The 24,039-nt window shown below is 34.4% G+C and overlaps 2 protein-coding genes across 2 annotated transcripts in view; one reads left to right on the top strand and one right to left on the bottom strand.

The window, feature by feature from the left end:
• Positions 1-19,560, bottom strand: part of chas (chascon) — a 161,235-nt gene extending 141,675 nt beyond the window's left edge. Inside the window, exon 1 of the mRNA XM_089729139.1 lies at positions 19,298-19,560. The gene's annotated coding sequence lies outside the window, so the exon portion shown is untranslated. The remainder of the gene's footprint in view (positions 1-19,297) is intronic.
• A 56-nt stretch (positions 19,561-19,616) lies between these two features.
• Positions 19,617-24,039, top strand: LOC149502526 (uncharacterized). The gene is made up of 2 exons (XM_089729144.1): positions 19,617-19,663; positions 23,243-24,039. The coding sequence occupies exon 2, from the start codon at positions 23,245-23,247 to the stop codon at positions 23,539-23,541; it is 297 nt and encodes a 98-aa protein (XP_089585270.1). The 5' UTR covers positions 19,617-19,663; positions 23,243-23,244; the 3' UTR covers positions 23,542-24,039.

The following is a 24,039-nucleotide window of genomic DNA, read 5'->3' as shown; positions in this document are numbered from 1 at the left end:
AACCGAAGAAAAGACTGTAACATTAAGCATATATAAATATATTGTAGTAATCTACAGAAATAAAATGAAGCATACCATGTGGACGTACCAATACCCACATACATATAACCTTATACATAAATTATATAGATTCGAAGGTCTACCATACATTTCACGTCACCTGCTAATTTAGCCTAAGGAACTCAACCTTCAATCAACGGCTTAAATCAATTCTGTGTATTTGCTGCCCTTGTTTTAACTGGTTATTATTAGCATAAAAATTTCAAATCGCTACTAATTACGAAACTTGCGTGTGTATGTCCTTTGTCTTACGCGTCTCAAGTAAAAGCCTAAAGCATCTCGCTTTAGCAATTGCATCATCGTTATGTAAGTTTTGACAGGCTAGGTCGCGTCGTTTCTATTTAAGAAAAAAACATCCAGTGTTAGAAGAACTATGTTTTTCTTATATGCAGATCACAAATTTGTGTATCTAAATGTCTTGTTAAGTGGTTGGCCTACGCATACAAATGCGTGGGAAAAACATTTAGAGTAACTAGTTCGACACTTTGTCTTAAAGAGATCTACATCAGATAAATATTAATACGCTGAACATGATTTCTTAATTAAATATTTATGTATGTTATGTTTCCACGATATGTGTATGTGACAAAAAACGTAAGGCGATTTTTTATATACATAAAATGTTTTTGTTTGTAAATCAAGTATTTATTTGAAAACTTCACAGAAAGTATACTATTTTTTTTAAAGATTATATTTAATAATGTTTTTTTTTTTTTTATAACAACTAAGAGGCAAACGAGCAAGACGGGTCACCTGATGGTAAGTGATTCACCGCCGCCCACGGTCACCAGCGTTTACGCCAGTGCGTTGCCTACCCTTCAGGTAAGAATATGCTCTTTTCTTGAATAACCCAATGTCGCAGTTGTTGGGGAAGACCGCTGATGGCAACGAATTCCAGAGATTTAGTGTGCGTGGCAGAAAACTGTTTTTAAAACGCATTGTAGTGGAACGCCAACCATCCAGATGGTGCGAATGATAGTTCCAGCGAGTATAATAAGTATATCGTCATCTTAAATATTATTTGAAATTTTTGCAATATTTTGGAGATACATAAGGCCTTATGAAATATATTACATCTACTCATTCATACTATTCTCTATTCTGAACAGATATTACATATATTTATAGAAATACATCATTATATAATAAGTAGCATGTGTATTTAGGAGTTAATATTAATCAGATGACCGACGGTATATAAGAATAAATGTTTATTTTTTTACTGCCGGATGTATTTAAAGTGAAACATTTAAACAAATTTTCACATTCACAGAATAAGAACGTGGCGTACATTGAATGAAAATGAGACGTAAATTTATTGGCTCAAACGAATAACATTAAGAACAGCGACTTTACAAAACAAAACCAAGACCAGTAGCACGCGGTTCGCACATAAATAAAACCCGAATTCACGATAGACCATTTAAATGCACTTACATGTCCTTGCGTGTGACCGTAATAAATGTATATTTCTGTGCAATCGATTTATGTATATAATATGTTACCGGCAATCTGTATAATACGGTATTCTATACAACACCTAGGCAATGTATAGAATACCTAAAAATTTAAGGTAATGTATGAAATATTTTTCGTTTTATACTTTGCCAAGGCATTCGATACAATACCGAATGCGCTGCCGGCAATATGTGTAAAAGAACTGATTACTTAACTTTTAACTGATTACTTATGAGTAAATTAGATTATATTAGTTAAGCCAGAAGAATTTTAATTTTCTTTTACGCATTGCCGGTAGACCATCAGGTACTCTAAAAATACCTAGGATTTTTTTTTATTGCCTTTGTCGGCAGACGAGCACACGGCCCACCTGATGGTGAGTGGTTACCGTCGCCCATGGACTTCAGCAATGCCAAGGGCAGAGCCAAGCCGCTGCCTACCGCATACATTACCTATAATATAATATTCATAGTATCTCATACATTACCTTAACGTTTTAGGTATTCTATACATTACCTAGGTATTGTATAGAATACCTGAATTATACAGATTTCCGGTAACATATACAATATATGTCTAACGTAAGATTTACGATGCTAAGTGTGCGAGTAAACACAAAGCCTCATATTTATTACCGGGCCATTACGTTAGTTGAATATTTGCGTGATTTCATCATATAACTGACATTTGTGTTTCGTTTTCACAAATATTGGATATCATGAAAAATGTTTTACGGTTTAAACTCGAGTTATTTCAATTCAAGTTTTGTCTTTTTCTGGTTACGAAAGACTTCTAATAAATGAAATTAATTAATTAAGCTATTTGCAATTACCGATTAAATTATATGTATAAAAGTTTCAACGGCATTGATAAACTTGTTTGAAGAAGTGCTCAAAGTATATTTATGTAATATTCATTACTTGCCTGACCATGTGTGACTGACTTTTTACCTCTATCAGAAAATAACGCATTGTGATAATTGCTAAATTTATGAAATACAATAATTAATTGCAGTGGCTCGCAATACTCGTAGCTATCTTCATCATATTAAAACAAATGTAATAATCCTTTAAACAAAATCTTCCCTGAATAATCAACAGTTAATGTACAAAGTACCTACCAACTCGATTGAATAAAGTTCGCTCGAACGCATACAATACGAACAAATTCACAATTTACTGCAACTCCTACTACAATTATAGAGATTAAACTGCAATGATATAAACCACTGCTATGCTAAACGCGTTATTAACAGAGTATTAATTTATATAAATTGTAGACCGTGATATGATGATAGTAATTCATCACGATTATCAAAACATACCAGTCGTGGAACTGAAAAAGTGTTGTTTAAACTAATATTATCAAGCTGAAGAGTTTGTTTGTTTGTTTGTTTGTTTGAACGCGCTAATCTAAGGAATTACTGGTCCATTTATTGAGGAAGGCTATAGGCTATATAACATCACGGTGAGACCAATACAAGTGGAGGACCAATAAATAATGTTTCAAAATAGGGGTTTAAATAGTTCCTTAGTATTATTTAATAATTAAAAAATATTTTCACTTTCCACGTAAATGAAGTGGGAGAAGTAACTATTCCACGCGGACGGATTCGCGGGCAAAAGCTAGTAGTAACTATAATAAATAAAACTAACTTATCAACTCATTTTATAATCAGTTATTATGTGTGTTGTGATTGAATAATATCGTTTTATTTTAGTTTCGAGCGTTTTATCGATTATATTTCTTCGCAGCTTAGGCCTCGATCGGCAGTAGGTCGTCACTCTCACTCATGGACATCGGCTATACCAAATAAAGGACCAGCCCGCTATCTACAACAAGCCATACCGAAACATAACCACGAATGGCATAACGAATAATGCACAAGACCACAGAGTCAACCATACAAAAAGTATTCTCAAGTTTGGGAGCCAAAAAATATATAAAATAATGACATTGCATCTGCCGTGAAAATATAGTCATTTATTTTTAAAGATATTGATGAAAAGTAATGAAAATTGAGTGCATAATTTAAATAAATCAATGAAACAAAAGGGTCGTTTGACGTGAAAACTCTCAAACAGCGAGAAATCGCCAAACACATATAAGAATACATACAACTATAATATTTTTAAAACAGTTAAAAAGAACACAAACTTCTAAGGTTCCCATCGTATGTAAATAAAATGTGTGTGTTCGTGAAGATCTTTACGTTATTACTATCGAATTGTCCTTAACTAATTTTTAGTATTCAAAAGATGTTGGAATAGCAGACCTTCGCATATGTCAGGAAAAGTTTTAGAGGCTCCAAAAGGCCAAGGTTTACTAAAACCTTGGGTGCTTCTATTCGCATGACTTTAGGCAGATTATTGCCTTATTAAATAAATACTTTAAAAAAAAGACATACATAGATATACATCTTGAAAAAATTATTTATGAATTCAGAAATTATTGATTTGAGATTCAAAGATATTAGAAATGCATATGTATATATTTATTTGTATGTATGTATATATTTAGTAAACAAAACATTTTAAATTTGGCGCCACTCTAAAAAAAAACATTGTGAGTGAGTTATCTAATACTAAAAATTTTAAATACGGACTAATATTATCAAAAGTACACACTATATGTTTAAGATTCATATCACTCAGCTTTTGTTGGACAATCCTAGTCGTGTTAGCAGCGAAACGTGCTTTGAATAACGAGATAATGCGAATTAACCGCGGTTCAATGTCGTCAGTGGACGTGAAGGTTGCCAATAAAAAAATTCAACCTAAAATTAGGTACATGCGGGTCAAGAAAACATTATGTTAAATAAGTTTGCTTTCGAAGTCAGACAATCTTGCGACCTATTCGATGGTGACCGTGGTCACCCGCTACTCATCGATTAGGATTCCTTTTGAACTTCGTATAATTTAAAAAAGTAAATATTTGTCCATTCCATAAGTACGTGGCAAGAACGCTCCCTGTAGGGTATATCCATGTCAGTAAAAAGTCGGTGTTAAAATCAAAATACATATTTATTAGTTCAATACAACAAAAACTACGGAGCTCCACAATTTTACAACTCAGATGTTAATGTCAGCATGTCCGCGATAGTTTGGAAATTGAAATTGTGTCACATAAAAAAAAGTTTTCTTTAAACCAGTGCAACGCTGTCACTGCAGGTAAATAGAAAATACAATTGTTGATCTCTGCGTCTATGATTAATGCTGGTAACTTATTATTTATTCGTAGCTGGTAACCCACCGAAAACAATCAGATTCACGATTTTTGATCTCGCTCAAGTTCATTCACGTGTTCAAACCTTCTGAACATATTTATATGTACAAATTTATAACAACACTAGCTGACCCGGCAAACATTGTTTTGCCATATATAAGATTTCTAGGGAATTTCTAGTGTAGAAAAAAAAACTAACTTATTGTAAGTGTGTAAGGATGTGGTAAATGAGTGAAAGAGGTATGTAGTGTTGTGAACGATGAGGGAATATATAATAAAAATAACAAAACCTCATTCAACCACATAATACCTCATTATAACAAAAAAAATATTTCCAAATAAAAAAAAATATGTTAGGGGTGGACAACCCTAATCACTTAGGAGTATCAAAAATAGATAGTAGCCGATTCTCAGGCTTACTGAATATGCATAAAAAATTTCATGAGAATCGGTCAAGCGGTTTCGGAGGAGTACGGGAACGAACATTGTGACACGAGAATTTTATATATTAGATTCAGTGAATAAATTCTGCTTTTACGATAGATATTGCGCTCAGATTCGGAATATAAAAAACGAATTCATTAATTTTAGCAAAGCTATCATCGATTCGTGTGCGCTTGAGTAGTTGGGCAGCAAAAACCACAAGCCTTGCTCGCGGTCATCTGATGATTATGTTTTATTGTAAACTATGATTATATTATGAAGTTATTTTAATGCCTAGACAATTTTATTCCACATTTTCCTTTATGGTTAAGTCCAGAGAAAATCGCCAGAATTAGGACTATCGATTGGAGGCGGTAAACGCTGCATCTCTGGTTTGAACCGACTAAAATCCCCTGTGAATCAGGAACCTGCATCCGAGCATCAGATACGACAGAACTCACCCGAATCTGGCTGGAGGCAAAGTGATACGTTTCACAGACGCACCGAGTAGTTAAGTCTTATTTAATTATCAAATAAATAAATCCCCTAACTTAATTTGGTTTCAATGAACAAATTCGTAGTTAGCTCGAACATCAATAATATGAAATGCTCTAGTTTCACTGTATTATTTTATATCATACCTGGTCTACGAAACTGAATCACTAAGATTCACAACACCAGATCAAAGATAGCAAAGTTTATCTACACAACCAAAAATTACTAGTGCTCTCTTTTTTTTCCATACCTAATCGTTGGCAGCCTAAAGGACTATTCCAACTATGCGCAAACGGCCACGTGAGCTCACGAGGCTGAACCTGAGAGATTACGGTAAGCAGCGGCTTGGTGCTGCCCCTGGCAGTCTCCTGAAGGAGGCCATGAAGGCCCCTGAAGTCCATGAGCGACAGCAACCACTCACTATCAGGTGGTACGGCCCACCTCGGTGGTGGTGCTCCTCTGCCTACAAGTGAAATAAAAAAATAAAAAAGCTGCCAATACTAGCCCTAGCAAGAGCAGTGCTTCACTGAATCTACCATCGGATCGTAATCGCGACCCACTAAGAAGACCCGGCAAGAAACTCAGTGTCTATGTTGCACTTTGAACTCAAGTTTGACGTGAACGGTGACCGGTACTTGGAAAGTCTAAAAGTACCGGGCGTGGATTGGAAAGATTCACTAATAATATAAATAATTATTATAATATATATAATATAATATAATATAAATATATACAAGTACTAACGACGGCTTTGCGTTGCTCTGTTATCTCGGTCGGACACATGTGCTCTCATCAACAAATACACTTTATCTTCAAAAACTCGGGGACAAATTCGTGGCAACTATTTTACTAGACTAGAGTTTTGTCTTGAAGCTGGATCGCGCTACTGTCTTTTGATAAACATTGCTAACAAATAATGTCGTTTGTATTAATAAAATCGAAGTTCAAAAATGTTTAAATAGAAATTCAAAACAAAGAAGACTTGTTGACACAGGAAATTTTAATACCTATTTAAGTCGCGTGATACTCATCGTATAAGTAAACATGTTTTTAATTAATTGCATCGTTGCAATCATCACTTCCCGCATTAAGTATTCACATCACTAGGCTATTATTAACATATCTTCATTAAGTATATACAAGATTAATCCGGTAAAAAATCAAGTTTCCTTGTACGTAGTATGTTTCTTACTTTTGATGCAAGCATACTGATTGGAAAATGTAACTGGTTGCAATTGAAATATTCGCATTGAATATAATATCTATGTTTATAAAAATATAATTGAAATACAGCAATTTTATTCATACCCAGTACAACTTAAGTGTTGAGATATTAATTGCCACATAAAATAAAGTTTGTGTATTACTAATTAGAGAAATATGTTTGTTTGCCATTACGTTAGAATTTGGTCCGTAAGGGTAATAAAGGGTTTGGTAGGAATTTTTTTTTATCGCAAATATGATAAATTGCGAAGGGCGGGGCGAATTGCGGATAATGAATCTCCACTCAATAAATTCCTCCGTGAAAATAACATCCGGGATCACTTCTAAGGTCACAACACCTCCTTAACTACGTCTAATAGAATCGATACAACGCTATAAGTTTACGGGTTTTGAAGCATCAGTATATTTCTATTGATAAATGCCTTCGAAGATAAACGAAACTACGGCCCGTGTTTTTTTTTTGCTCACGTGACGAATTATCTTATCTTTACTAGACTCACCGACTTCCTCGTGTTAAAGTTTTATCAAAAGTCTATAGACAAAAGAATAATGAAGCTACCAGGTCCAATGAAATTAAGAAGACTTAAAGTCTAATCACACGACAGTTTCGCGCCTAAAATAGGTAGATTGATTACAACAAACTTACAAAGAGTCACCTTTTATTAAAAAACGTGATTAATTAATTTTTGCTTTGTTGTTTTTTTCTTTCCGGAGTGCTTAAAACGTTGTGTTACCTTCATTAATAAATTTACATTACCTTAAAAATTTTCAACTTGTGTGGCGGCATTTTAGCAGATAAAACATAATTTCTCGGGAGCCGAAACAAAAAAGGAACGTCTGTGGAAACGGACAAACATAAAAACGGCAGTCTCTGCGACTTTTTTCAATTTAAAATCTTCATAGGTATTTAAGTGTGTGTGTTTTTCTATAATGCGAGTTCGTGCTAAGCACTGATATTAAACAAACAACATTAAACGTAAAAAGCGTGCTGAACCGAATTCTACGAGTTTGTTGTCATCGCTTAAAATAATTTTGGGGTATCATCACATTAGTTTGTCGTTATTCAACATGTGAAGGTCGTTGTGATGATGATGTACGTATTTTTTTTTTTTTATTGCTTAGCTGTGTGGACGAGCTCACAGCCCACCTGATGTTAAGTGGTTACTGGAGCCCATAGACATCTACAACGTAAATGCGCCACACACCTTGAGATATAGTTCTAAGGTCTCAGTATAGTCACAACGGCTGCCCCACCCTTCAAACCGAAACGCATTACTGCTTCACGGCAGAAATAGGCGGGGCGGTGGTACCTACCCGTGCGGACTCACAAGAGGTCCTACCACCAGTAATTACGCAAATTATAATTTTGCGGGTTTCATTTTTATTACACGATGTTATTCCTTCACCGTGGAAGTCAATCGTGAACATTTGTTGAGTACGTATTTAATTAGAAAAATTGGTACCCGCCTGCGGGATTCGAACACCGGTGCATCGCTTCAACACGAATGCACCGGACGCCTTACCCGTTAGGCCACGACGACTTCAAACTTTTGAACTAAGACCGGTTATGATTAATCGATTATGCATTATCGATAATTTTGATAAATGACACAACGGCATAATTAAAAAAATTTATGCTTCACATAAGCCGTTCAATATAAAAAAGGTTTATAGCTAAAACATACGTGTCCGGTCAAAGGACACCCGTGATGAATAAAGTTCCTTGTTTAAAATAATGTAAATTACATCCTTGAGCGAAATGTTCTTATTAATATTTTAGGTAACACATTCATTTATTAAAATTCATTTTGTATTGTACAATATTGACTAATAAAAGCTAAATATATGTTCTAAATAAAATAGTTTATATACGAGCCGCGCATAATGTTCTCCTAATCGAATTTCGAAACATTTATTTGGTCTTTTCTGTACCGACGAATCGACCAATATAAACAAACAAGAGACCATAGCCATCACAAAGTGAACATCGCTATCCATCTTGAGAAATGAGTTCGATACCTCTGTTGCGGTTATCTCACCCTTCAAGCCCAAACGCGTAACTATTGGATAAAAGAAGCAAAAATGTTTTACCTCTTTCTGTGGGCTCACAAAAATTATTCACTCCTGGCCGTTCGTAGTAATTACGCAAATTCATAAATTGTGCGCGTTCGGTTTTTATTACACAAATGCATTTCTTCATAGTGGAACTAGTTCGTGAAGTACCTACTTGCGGAACGCCGATATTGTCGCATCAATTAATACGTGTACACCAAGAACAATCCATCCGATCCAATAACCCTTGCATTAGACACCTTTAGCTCAAACACTAGGAGTATTGACCCCGGTACTCGTCGAACTCGGCAAAGAGTTCGACGTGCAACCTAACCTAAATATCAGTCCGCTGAGTTTCTCGCCGGATCTTCTCAGCCGGTCGCGATTCCGATCCGGTAGTAGATTCATTCGCGAAACAGCTAGTCTTGAGTCGTTAGGTCTCCTTTGGAGGTGCTCGAGTAGCTATTAGCAAATCCCGCCCCTCCTGACAGAGCCTATGCTCGCCCACCTGCCCTGGTAAAACTGGAAAGGCCTCCGGGCCACCAGTAACTTCTCAAACATAAAAAAAAACCAAAAACCGATAAAACCTTTAGGCCTTTGTCGTATGAAAGTTGCATTTCGTAGTTTCAAGTATGCATTCCGTTAATCAGGACTAGGAGACGTCACGAACCTCAAATATTGAATTTCAGAATTAAATATCTCGTCTACATTAACTTAAATAACGGCAAGCAATTTACCAAGGCACCGCGACTCCGTAGGAATGCGACAGCCTCAGGCCGAACTCATCAACTGTTGATTACGGACACAAAACCGTATATTTTGTGTTTCGGATACCATTCACAATTTTCCTTTAAAAAAATATGTTAAAAATACATAAATATATGTACCGTTTTCTTCAGTTTTAGATTATATATTTAGATAGTATATTTATTACAAAATTCATTACATATTCGTACGTCTAATAAGTCGCACACAAAAATCGTATAAAAGTCGAGCTCATGAACTTATTAATGAAATAATGGACAGTATCTTTAGCTAGGCCATTTTTTAATAACTGCGACCTCGGATTAGCACGACAATCTACGCCAATCGTTTCGATGATTGTCTCATTTTAGACAGCTATGCCTTGCGATCATAGTAATACGATTACGTTCGAGCTATAGAGCTGTTTGAGGTCAAACTCTTCTTCCACTAATTTGTGATTATTTTAGTTAAAGTGCGCCATCTTCACCTATAAATTTCGTTCTTTTGATTGGAGACCTGTCAATTTACCTACATTTTGTAAAATAAACTCAAACAACATTTAAAATGAAACAAATAGTTACATGGATAAAAATTAGCTCATGCCCTATCCGATTGCAAGTGATTAAGGTTAGACAATTTCTAGATTTCTTAGTAACACAATCGGTCATATTTTGAAGATAAAATATACAATCTTCTGTATATTTGTGAAGACCATGTTTGCTATCGATAATGTTGTGTTTGTCGACTTTACGATTTCAAACATAGAAATGTGTGTGCTCGATAAATAAATTATTATCAAACAAAAAAGGATACTTGTCTTATCGCAAACTATCACGACATCATTAATTTTTATTGTTATTGTGATGTTTACACCTTTTTTCTTACTTGTAATTTTTTAATAAAAAGTTTTCATTTGTTTATTAAGTTAAGGTCTTGGGTGCCGTTGATTTTATTTAATTCCAAATTCAAAACCTTATCGGGTCTATCGGAATAATATTAGTCAAAAATTAAATAATGTCAATCGGACCCATGCTACGGTTCTTCAAAATATTCTATATAAACATGTATATACCTCAAAGATAATATTTGTTTTAATTATTAGGTGCTTGCTCAGAAAGTACTAATAATAACTGTAAAATTGCAAGTGATAATTGACAAAACCAACACGTACAAGTTTCGGTAATTTCCTGTAACTTTTACTATTCTTTTATGAATTGTAGGAATTTTATATTGAATTATTATTAGCTTATTTATTTAAATAAGTACTGCCACATCACAAACATCTAACATTGAAAATAAATTTAAACTATTTAATTTATGGCCTGATGCATGTGACAACAATGGCGTACATATAGCATTGGCAATTCATCGGCTCGAAAATGGAATACAATAATAATAATAAAAAAAACAGTACTATTTGTTGAAATATTAATAAAAATGTCTAAAAATTTCATGTCATATCAAAAATCTTAAACGAAAACAAAATAGAATAAAGACTTAGCCAAGAATTTCGAACTACATATATTTACGACTGGTTTTGAAGATCATACAGTAAGGAAATTAATAAAACTATTTACTAAATACATATTCAATAGATTTTGTAGTGCACAATTCATACATGAAACGAATGTGTTGTGAAGTAAGCAATACCTAATAATATATTATAATAATAAATAATATTATTATAAATAAAAATAATAAATTCCGACTAATGCCAAGTAATAGTAAAACTAAATACCGCGTAATACCACGTTTTAGATTTCACATTTATTATAATCAGTTTCAAATGTGATCGAAAGGTGGTAAATTATCTATCCAACTTACACCCATTTCTATTATGAAGCAATCACTTGCCCCATTTTGAATGGTGGAATAGCACTTATAATGTTGAATCCCATATCTTCAATTGGGTAACGGCGATCACGATGCGATATCTATGCGTTCATTTGACAAAAACTATTACGTAAAACATGCTCTTTCATTGTTTTCCTAAAATCTTGACATGATACTATAAAATACAACGTACTAAAATCTCATTAAATGTATACCTTGCTAACATGTTTATAGCTTAAACGGCAAATAGATAACGGCTTCCGAATGACAGTGTTATTCTCATGTCATATTGATATCGGGATGTGAAAACTATGTTTCCTATGAGCACTTACCAATATCATGGCATTAACGTAATACAACACTGAATTTCAAAACCATTCGTCTGTCGTAGCGGCCTTAACCAAATAAAACGCAAGAAGTTATTGCCTTCATAAACAGCTAAGCAAACAAGCGACGGAATGGCAAAGCTTCTGAGAATTTGATCGCTTATCGCCGAGTATGTGACTAACATTAATCCTATTCGAGTTTTTGTAGACATAAGACACAAACCAACTAACGTCTTCCACGTTCCCTGTAATCTTATTGGTTTTGAAAGATGAATCATCATTCTCCTGCCCTTTTCCCAGCCACCTGGGGTCGGCGCTACATGTTTTCTACTTCCATACTCTTCAATCATACACCATTTCTTCGCTCACTCCCCTCTTACACATATCGTCTTTCACGCAATCCATCCATTTCTTCTTAGGTCTACCTCTTCCTTTATATCCTTCCACATTCACCGTCCAAATACCTGTAGTAGAACATATACCACTACTACACTCCTTGGCCGATTTCGGCGACCACTTCAACTCCGTTTCTAATTGTCACGGTGTTTTTTTATTGCTTAGATGGGTGGACGAACTCACAGCCCACCTGGTGTTACATGCTTACTGGAGCCCATAGACATTTACAACGTAAATGCGCCACCTACCTTGAGATATAAGTTCTAAAATCTCAAGTATAGATACAACGGCTGCCCCACCCTTCAAACCGAAACGCATTACTGCTTCACGGCAGAAATAGGCAGGGTAGTGATACCTACCCGCGCGGACTCACAAGAGGTCCTACCACCAACCAGTAAAGGTGGTAGGACTAGGTGTGCTCGCGTGTGGCTAACATAGCCGATCTTATTCTTAAACGCTCGTGCAAATTGCGGACAGGTGAGGACGCCATTATAATAGTCGTAAGAGGTAGAACAAGGCGATCGTGCTTTCAGTTCAATGCGTCGTGCATCTGTTTCAGAGCTGATCACAGAGTTCGTCAATGCGGATGATTTAAGCTTTGTGACCGATTCCCCAGAAGGCCTGCAGAAACTTATGACTACTTTTCACGAGCCCTGCCGTAGTTTTAGTCTGAAGATTAATCTCAAAAAGACAGTAGAATGTATAACGAAAATACGAAATGTGTTTATTTCTGATATGAGTTCCACCTTGAAGATTGACAACGGAGCCCGTGGGCGGATGTTCATTAAACCCCAATTTTATAGAATTACTTTAAACACCTTATTTCGTGCACGCGGTCCTTACAAGAGTTTTGAAACACAAAATAAGTGAGTTAAAAAAAACAGAATATTGTTGAAATAATCAAACTGATTAATCAATTTAAAAAAAAAAAAAAAGAATATGATTTAAAAATCTTAAACGTTTGAGAAAACATCAAAGCAGCTACGTATTACGATGTTCATAATACATAAAATCGACGTATCTGTTTCAAAACTAAGAAAGATTATATTATTTTGTTTAAAATAGACGAAACACAATTTACTTTTCAGGAATCCAAGGAAAAAATAAACAGCAACTAAAATGATAAATTTTAAATTACAAAACTAACGAAATAGAATTTGTGTAGGATCAAGCGATCGAGGAAGTGACGGTAGGTCTCAATTTTAAAGTAAAGTAACCTATCGATAAAGTAATAACAATGTGTACTAAAAATGAAACTAGAAAAATATATATTTTTTATAATTTTTTTATTGCTTAGATGGGTGGATGAGCTTTCAGCCCACCTGATGTTAAGTGGTTACTGAAGCCCATAGAAATCTACAACGTAAATGCGCCACCCAGCTTGAGATATAAGTTCTAAGATCTCAGTATAGTTACAACGGCTGCCCCACCCTTCAAGCCGAAACGCATTACTGCTTCACGGCAGTGGTACCTACCCGTCCGGACTCACAAGAGGTCCTACCACCAGTAAAATTGCAAATACACTCTTTAGGTGTACTCTGAGTTTTAAATTCCCGCTATCCTGCTAATTTGTACCATGAAGCAATCAATTTAAAGCATTTTCAAGAGGAGAACGGCCTTATGCTTATACTATAAATGAAAATTCGACCGCATGTTTTAAAGTCATGAGTGGCAGTATCATTACAACTACTTAACATCCAACAGGCTCGTCTGCCTTAATACAAAAATAATGAAAAAATCTTACAATGTGAAGACAATAGTATCAACCAGAATATCGCAATGGCTTCGAATTTGTTGCCTACGCTTTGCTTCTAGGTCGCGATATCCGTCGACAGCAATACCTGACTCAGAATCTAGATTAAGTTGAATTAACTATTGTCTTATTTCAATATAGAAGTAAATAAAGGTTCAAATACCTAACTTTTTGTACAAAACAGTCTGATATAATTATAAAAGTCATAGTTTTTTAAGAATACTAAGTATCTATAGGTGATTAGTTAGTTGACAAAAGTATCTTAATATTGAATTATTTGAATTGCCCCGAAGACTCGAACTTATTAAGAAATTATTAAACTGTAGATATAATTTATCACAGGAGAGCAGTGCGTAACAGCACACACAGAAATAATGCCGAAGAGAAATCTTTCAATTTCAGCGATAATCAGCTGCTTAGCTGTATCCCTAAACACTCAACATCAGATGGGCTCTATTCTCTACTATATGTCTACAAAGTTATTAAAACAAACACAATGATCTTGGATCTACCAGAACCAATGAAAGAAACATCTATATATTAATACGTGAAGGAAAAACTTTGTATCCCTTTTTACGAAAATTGCGCGGATGGAGGAGTATGAAATTTTCCACACTTATAGAAAATATAGAGAAGTGCACAATGCTAATATTTTTTTTAAATAATGCATAAAAGATACATTAAATCAATAAAGAAAACATTACACACACTACATACCATGTATTTGACGCACACAGGCATGCATACTATTCATTGTCAAACTTTTGTTCTTGACGTCTGTGGTCAAATTGAGAATAGATTAAATATTGTTTGTCTTTATTAATATTTTTTTATAGAGTAGCCTTGGCGAAATTTGTGATAATAGAAGTATAAAATACAATCATAATAGTGTACAAACTTACAATTCCAATTAATTATAGTCGAATTTCGACTACTGCGGGACCTCTAGTATTTATAATTTATCCATATTTTTTGGAAAAAAACAAATTGTACAAAGATCTTTTTTAGATTATTCTGTTGGCGATCGCTCATCGAATGATTACCATAAACACATCGACAAGTCGAAGGCATTATGATAATGTGAGGCACGACGACACCTACACGCGTCAACGAGCAAGACATTTACATAACCCATAGACATTATATCACTAACCTTGGGGGACTCAGATGGGTGCCGAAAAATTCAAGCAACAGAAGTCAGTCATGACATACATAATTGCTGCTGATTATTTAATAATATTTGTGTTTCGACTTGAAGTGTCTTATTTCAAGCGTTTTATTTTTTACAATACATTACGAAAATATGTATATATTGAGTAATGTACGCCCAACCCACAGCTCTGCTGAAGACGTGCGATTTTTGATTGGTGTTTTGGCAACGCCTACATTTTATGTTGATTTATGAATTAGAAACATTCGTGTTTTAATTTTTTTAATTGAGTACGTAATAATTTAGCAAATTTTAGATAAAACATTTAATGATATTACTATAGCTTTGTAGTCCCACAGAAGTTAAAGTTAAGTTTTTTTGGGTCAAGAGGAACTCGCTAGGCCTTAGGAAGGGTGGTGGGAAGTGCATGCTCAACACCCAGTGCCTGAACCTCAGATGAATATAATCCAGCTAAGACAGGCTAAAGGCTCATCTTCTAAGGCTAAGCTGCCATCCTTACCCTATTGAACAACAAACTACGACCACATAAGCAAATGAAAAAAACAACAAAAAAGAACATGGCCCAACAGGTACCATATGATCCAGACATAACGTGAACTTATCAGATGTAGTTGAAGTATCAATTACAAAGAAATACAAACCTGTTTTTGCACTAGAATACATTGTTACTTCACAACCGACAAATGGTACAGCGGTGGAAGGAACCCGTGCGATATGACAGACCCTTACTCCCTTCTTCTTCTTGCTTCGGTTTCCTCAATACTGAGGGTCGTGACCACCTCCTCGCAACAAGAGCTTATTACGGACCATTTGACCCCATTTGCCTCTATCTGCCGCCAGGTGTAGAGCATCGTGAACTGTGGTGTCGAGGGTAGTGCGGATCTGGACAGTCGATTATTATAGTCCCTTACTCCCAGTACTTATAAAATATAACAGAATATGCTATACTTAATGGTACCGTGCTAGAATTTTATCTGTTGTGCTATAAACACATAAAAAGAAGAACAACAATATCCAGAGCCGAAAAGAAAAACATCAAATAATCGGGATTTAGTGGTAGAAGTAAGAAAATAAGACGGAGACGCATACTTGTATGAGCTCAAAAGTACAGAGTTGTAAAATTATAAGATATACGACGTAATTAATTATATTGATTGGCTAGGAAGTGAAATTCCAATTAATTTCTTACTGCTAATGGACGGTCGAATGTCTAAACGATACACGACGTTCTTTTAGACATTATGTTGAAAATCATTTTCATCTCAGTGACATCATCAAAACGGATATTCGTATGTCTGCTAATATTCTATGCGTCCATACGTTGCTTATCCATTTGAGTTGAAACTATTTACAATTGCTATTTCGTCAAGGAAGTTTTCCATAACAGTATACTACGAAGTAACGATTGATAATGCATGAATGACTTCAAATAATTGGTAAATTTCACATGTAAAATAGCAATAGTACGGTAAGGTATGGCCAGAATTAACTAGCTTATGAAGAAGGAGACGATGTCAATCCGATAATCATATATTATATGAATCAATCTTACCGTTGATGCATTAATTAACGACGAAATTGACTTTGCTACATTTTATTTGGTTTTTGCTAGTATTGTTGTTGTCATTTAATTACAAATCGAAAACACTTATAGAAGATACATTCGTGCAAAGCAAATTGTAATTATGCACAAAATTTGCAGACGATTTTTCTTTTGCAATAAACAGACTAAATGATAACGAGTAAAATAAGTATTGTACCCTAAAATAATAAATAATAAAGATTCTTTAGACAGTAAATTGCAAAACATAATTGTTTTAAGGTAAAGCAAAACAGCCTTGTGTTGATGAAGATAAGCGAACGCGCACTCAAAGGACTAACAACCATAATATTTCCTTCACTTATACATATTTGAGCGTGTCTTTTGAGTTTGCGAAGATTTAAGATCTCCATAACGGGGTAATGCTTTTTTTTGTTGCTGTTTGTTAATGGGACATAGACATCTACAACCTAAATGCGCCACCCACCTTGAGATATAAGTTCTAAGGTTTCAGTATAGTTACAACGGCTGCGTCGCTCTTCAAACCGAAACGCATTACTGCTTCACGGCAGAAATAGATAGGGTGGTGGTACCTATCCGTGCGGACTCACAAGAAGTCCTACCACCAGTAACCACTTATTTTAACTTTTTTAATCACAATGAGCGATTGCAATATCGTGCTTGTGGACAACATACAGTGTTAAGCCATCGGAGCAGATATAGGTCATTTTGTTGGAAATTACTTAAAAAACCCAACTATGCACGCGAACTACTGTGTTTTATTCTGCCGGGTATTCCATTTTGCCGATATGTTTTTAAATATACACTCAAAGCAATTCAATGTCACAACAAAAATTCATGTATTTATTATGTTGTCTTTAATTGAATACTTAATTTTGAAATCAGGTTTAACAAGATTTGTTGCTTTGTAGTCGACTGGTTCGGCACCCTGACTACCACGAGTACTAGTTCAATTTCCGGCCGAGGAAAGTACAATATACAATATGTTCGTGAAAACATTTAAAAATATGTACTGTAAAAACGGAGACCCTAGAACTCATATTACAAGGTAGGTGGCAGCATTTCATTTCTAGATGTCTATGGGCTCCGTTAACCGCTTTACACCAGGTGGGTTGTGAGGTCGTCCACGCATCTAAACAGTAACAAAAAAATCAGAAGTTTGTTAATTTTGTCATAGAAAAAATCTTACCTGGAGCCCGTTGAATGAGGAATGCTTGTTTAATTTATTTAGGTAATTTGTTGTTTGTATAGATTTTATGTATACTGACTAAGGTTGGCTACTAGACAGTATGGTCGAATTTCTCCCATAATCATCGTTCCTTAACGACATTTCGATATTTTATTGAACTCTAAAGCTCGTCAATAGCAACTAAACAAAAAAAGAAATGAAAATCAGTTGAAAAACATAAGAAATTATGCGGCTTAGCTGGTTTACATTTACCTTTTTTATGTATATTTTTATGTTTGACTCCTTTTTAATTATTATTAAATAGCTGGGAACTAATCACGGTCATGCGGCCCAAAAATTAGGATTCCCGGTGTTATGGGTACCAGAGACTAACATACGTACTTACACCTATACGTTTAAATATACGTATATATATAGATAATAATGGTAGGCAGCGGCTTGGCTTTGCCCCTGGCATTACTGACGTCGATGAGCGATGGTGACCACTTACCATCAGGTGGGCCGTATGTTCGTCTGCCTACAAAGGCAATAAATAATAATAAACACCCAGATAAAGAGCAAACAAACCTGTTCATCACACGAATATTTGCCTAGTATGAGAATCGAACCAACGACCCCCGGCGCAACTGTCAGAGGTGCTAACTACGGCACCACTAAGTCAGTCAAAAATATAATAAACTTTTTTATACAAAAATTATGCGGTTCAATTAGCAAAATCCATTCCCGGGTCTGCAGTAATATAGGTACTCTTAAAAGTGCACTTTGTATTATTGTTTCCTATCACTCCATATTTAATCATAAATCATTTCGAAAAAACAAAATACGTGCTTAATGAAAATTCAGCAATGTTATAAAACATTGCTTTATTATTTTTAGATGTCCTACTTGTCTGAGTATTATATTTATTAAATTATCAAACATATTTATATAATTCAATGTTATTCGTCATACGCTACAATGTTGCTTCACGTAAATCGTGATATTCAATATTTACCATAGTGTACTAATTTGAGGGTCACAAAAAAGCAAATATTTCAACGTGTATTTTTCTTTAAAATTAATAGTTTCAAAGAAAACAAAAACAAGTAAGGCCTTCATTGATTAATACTAAAGTATTACCAAGAAACTATATATAGTTTATATTAAATATTCAATTTATGTTATATCCATTAACATATACCTACATCATACTTGCTGTGCCTTGTTTACTTACGTATAATGAATTCTATTTAAACAAAACTATAAAAAAAAACATGTTATGGTTAAATCTCCAACTACAAACCATAACCTACATCTAAAATGAGTTAAATTAGAAGACCTACATTCAAAAATAAAATCGTCACAGGCCGCTATCGAGTAAATTAAAAAAAAAAAAAAAAATGCAAACCTCCCGCGAGAAACAAGTGAACAAGCACTGAAAACAACAGTCCTCACTGAAACACTAAAACAAACACGCCGCTAGAACTGAACTTGAAACACTGACACCGCCGATAAACTCCTCACAGTTCAAACATACTTTTCATTGAGAAAAGCGCGAGTAACATTCGATGTATCGATGGTGTGTAATCGATCGGGCACGCGGCCTCAAGAAGGACAGAAACACAACTATAGCTAAGCGAGGAACGCGCGAAAACCTCCGTGCGCATGTTCAGAGTGGGGACTGGGACATATATGGAAAACTGCGTGGACGCAACACTCCGTGACACATTACCTACCATTGACTATCTGGGTAAACAATAAACACAATTTATATGTAAGTTTTAGTCGAATTTACACATACGAAACGGTTGACCACACTTGTCTTATCTAATGTAGGGGATTTAGAGTATATTTTTAAATCCTAACTAAAATTTATTTTCTACAAAATAAGCTTTTTCTTTGTTTGTTAACATTTTAAATTTAATGACATTATAATTTAGCAGTTTCCTTGTTTTCAAACACGTATCTTTAATAGGTTCTCAAAGTTTTTTCTTTAAAATTTCGAATGATGCCTATTTAAAATTTAATGATACAGAAAACGGTTCTTTTGAAGAAAAAAAATATGATAATTTTCTTACGCAAAATGTGTCTGTCCTGTTCTTCTGGAATGTAAACAAGTTTATTTTAATGTTCGTGTTTTTATATTGAATATATAAATTGATCGGCTAAAATATTTTGTATATGATTGGTTAGATAATATTATCTACTAGTAAATTTGTTTATCGAGTTAACGAGCTGCCAAATATAAATTTTTTTTTTAATTCTAGAGTCACAGACGCCTTTAAGTCGCATGATTACCACCAATTCGTAATGCTGTTTCACTACCTACTGAGAATATTCGACAGGGCCTGTTATTTTCCAAATATGTAAATGTACTGTAAGTGCCACCTTCTGGTCTAATTTGACACAGACGATTGAATCATCAACCCCTTGACCCAAGGTGGGTGTCTATGAGCCCTGGTGACCATTCAAGCCGTGAGGCCCCTGCTAATCTATATTAATTTAAACATGAGAATGTAGTGCCAGTAGAATTAGAATAATAGTAATGTATTAATTAATAATCAATTAAAATAATAACAAATGTCTGGTGAGTTTATAAATTTATTCGTTTTCATATTAACTGAGTATAATCTCCAATCTCCAAATATAATAATGTTTTAAGCGCATTAAAAACAGGAAAATGTTATCATAAGAAAATCTCATAGATCCGGAACAAGATCAGATCTCTCACAGTTCCAGTGAAGATGTGATAACATTTCATTTTATTTTCTGGTGACTTTTTTTTTTCAATTACAATTCTAAGAAGTTAAATAAGATCTTTAAACATTTCAAATGTGTTTTCTAGCGTATAGTAGAACGTAACGCTTTCAATTAGTTCGACTTACATTTGTATATACCTATTTAAATGTTTATAAATGTTACGGAGTCTTTCAACATTCAAATTTAGAATTGTGTTACATTTATAAATACTAGAGGTCCCGCAGTAGTCGAAATTCGACTATAATTAATTGGAATTGTAAGTTTGTACACTATTATGATCGTATTTTATACTTCTATAATCACAAATTTCGCCAAGGTTACACTATAAAAAAATATTAATAAAGACAAACAATATTTAATCTATTCTCAATTTGACAACAGACGTCAAGAACAAAAGTTTGACAATAAATAGTACGCATGCGTGTGTGCGTCAGATACATGGTATGCAGTGTGCGTAATGTTTTTTTTATTGATTTAATGTATCTTTTATGCATTATTTTAAAAAAATATTAGCATTGTGCACTTCTTGTCAATATTCTCTATAAGTGTGGAAAATTTCATACTACTCCGTCCGGGCAATTTTCGTAAAAAGGGATACATAGTTTTTGCTTCACGTATTAATATATAAATGTTGGTAAATGTATTTCTGGTGACAACATTAGAAACATGGTGCCATCGAGCTGATTGAATAATGAACCTTTTTAATATAATTTAATAGAAACCTTGAATGTGGCCATTCGTAATACAATAAAAAATCGACTTAACAGGTAGGTCAGACAGGTCTTAAGGTAGATACACACCGCCTAAATCATTGTTAACGTCAAGTACTTAGGTCTTTTTAGTTATTAAAAATAAAAAACTTGACCGACTTGTGTAGATTACTGAAATCGAAAAAGGAGGTTAACGAAAAACTTAGTTTTTTTGTTAGATGGGTTAACGAGCTCTTAGCCCTCCTGGTTTTAAGTGGTTACTGGAGCCCATAGACATCTACAACGCAAAATGCGCCACCAATCTTGAGATATAAGCCCTAAGATCTCAGTATAGTTACAACGGCTGCCTCACCCTTCAAACCGAAACGCATTACTGCTTCACACAATTTTGTATTACATAAAAACACGCAACGTTAATATAAAAACGATTCAAAGCTTAAACCAAAACACAATCAACAAATCAAAATCAACCTAAAGTAAGCAAATCTGTTTGGAACTAGACTCGGTGGGAGGACCGGCTGCCCACCGTCTTAGACCACTCTTGTTTATCGCATACACTTAGGGTTGTCTACAGAACTATATGCGTAGTTTCCAGCGAACTAATAGAATAATTAAAGCAATGGATATCTAAGAAATAATGCGAAATAATCAACGATATAAATCTTGCTGAATACCAATTATGATTAGAAATATAAGTTAAAACACAGATCGATTTTAGTATGAATTAAAACGAAAAATAATGTTTTTTAACATTACCTATGAAATGTACTTTATCTTAATGGTCTAAAATAAAACGAGGCGAATATAAATTGGCTAAACCTATTTTAAGCCTCACTTGCATGTCAATACTGCGTGGGTAACATTCTGCATAAGCATTGCCTTCGATGTCATAATACTAGATGTAGCCACCTCGAAACTATTGGCGATAACGTACCGTTTATCTCTTAGTCATATGAAAGACAGGTATTTTATTTAAATTTTCTTATGTAAATTTTAAATGATGATGCAAATGATTAACATAAATATTTCTCGTAACACGTAATTGCCAATGGTGTTTTCTATTAAGCTTTTATAGTTTTCATAACATGTGGATTATGCTGTCCTCTTTTTTGTTAATTAAAGTAAATCTAATTTACAAGTTCTATCTAAAACTAGTTTTACAACACGTTTTACGACACGAAATATATTTTTAACTTCGATCAACAATAGATTTTTAAATACATGCTGCACGAAGCGTTAAGTTATTTAATCTCAAATCATCAAAAAGTCATATTATTTCCCCGTGAACCAACAAAAATAGTTTATTTGAGTGGTTGATCTGTGCAATCGTTTGAATTACTGCAAGGAAATAATTCTTGTTACCTGGAATCACTGTGTTCATCCACAGTGTATTTTAATATTTTTTTTGTCATGTTGCATTTTGCCATTGAGTTTTTTAGAGAACACTATAATTTGAGTGTCTTTAAAGGAGATTAGCGCATCAATACTCATAAAATATCCTTCAAAATATAAATATTAAAAAAGAAAGTAACTTCAACGATTTCCGTCATCTCAATAAGGTTATTATTAAGGTTTCCTTTCTCACAGCTCCTAACAATAGGACATTATTCAAAATACATAATAGCAAATATCCATCTACGATCACAAGTAACCGACGCTGAATTATAATAACTTGTCTTTCGTCCTTTATGAACGCAAATGGACTTGATAACGCATCTAGATGGTTCCGCTGACGATAAAACTGAGAAAACGTTTCATTTGCTATTTAAACACGCACTTGGATATTTCTTAACTGATTATGAGTATTTGAGTCATTCCTGCCACAGCACTAACTAGGGACGATACATTTGTTTTAATATTTGCTAATTTATTCCCTTGGACAGCTATGAGAACCAATGTCTCCATCCTCGAAGAGCTGAAGGTCACCAAGCGCCTACTGACTACGTGCAAGGAAAGGATCCGGAGTTTCTTTGAGCACATAATGCGATCCCCATTGCACAGCCTGGAGAAGTTCATCATTCTCGGACAAATTGAGGGGAAGCGCGCTAGAGGAAGAGCGCCAGTTAGATGGGTGGACCAACTCAAGGAGGTGACTGGAGGCCAGATACAGGGAGCGGTACATATGGCGCAGAACCGGACCGAGTGGGGAAGATTGACATACAGTCACGATCCTCAGCATTGAGGGAACGACCAGAAGAAGAAGAAGATAATTTTGAAGTATACCTGTACTGCTGCGTTTATTATTATTATTACAATTTTTTTTTACTACCTGACATAAGAGGCCAATATCTCAATAGTATTGTACCACGGTTGTCCCATTCTCCAAACTGGAACTCATGAGAGCATCATGGTAGAAATGGTCAGAAGAATATGTGTAGGTACCCATACAAGCTGTCAACACGCCATGCGACTGCTAAATATATCAATTTATACATATATGTATGTGGTTTTTTTCTATTACTAGTAATTTTTTTATGAATTTATATGCAATAATGAACATACTTCATAGTTATCCAGCTGGTTGCAGTTAACAATCCTATCTACCTGTCCATAGTATATACCGCATATCACTACTGCACTTATATTAAATGTATGCGATACAAGCTTCGCGAAGCGCAGAGGTCACTGAAAAATTGTTCGTATTTTATAAATTTATTTGAAATAAAATGTTCTTATTTAA

Source organism: Bombyx mandarina, chromosome 08 (genome assembly GCF_030267445.1).
Source record: "Bombyx mandarina strain Sakado chromosome 08, ASM3026744v2".
Classification (NCBI taxonomy): Eukaryota; Metazoa; Arthropoda; class Insecta; order Lepidoptera; family Bombycidae; genus Bombyx; species Bombyx mandarina.
The sequence above is the reverse complement of the archived record's forward strand: the minus strand, read 5'-3'. Positions and strand labels throughout refer to the sequence as shown.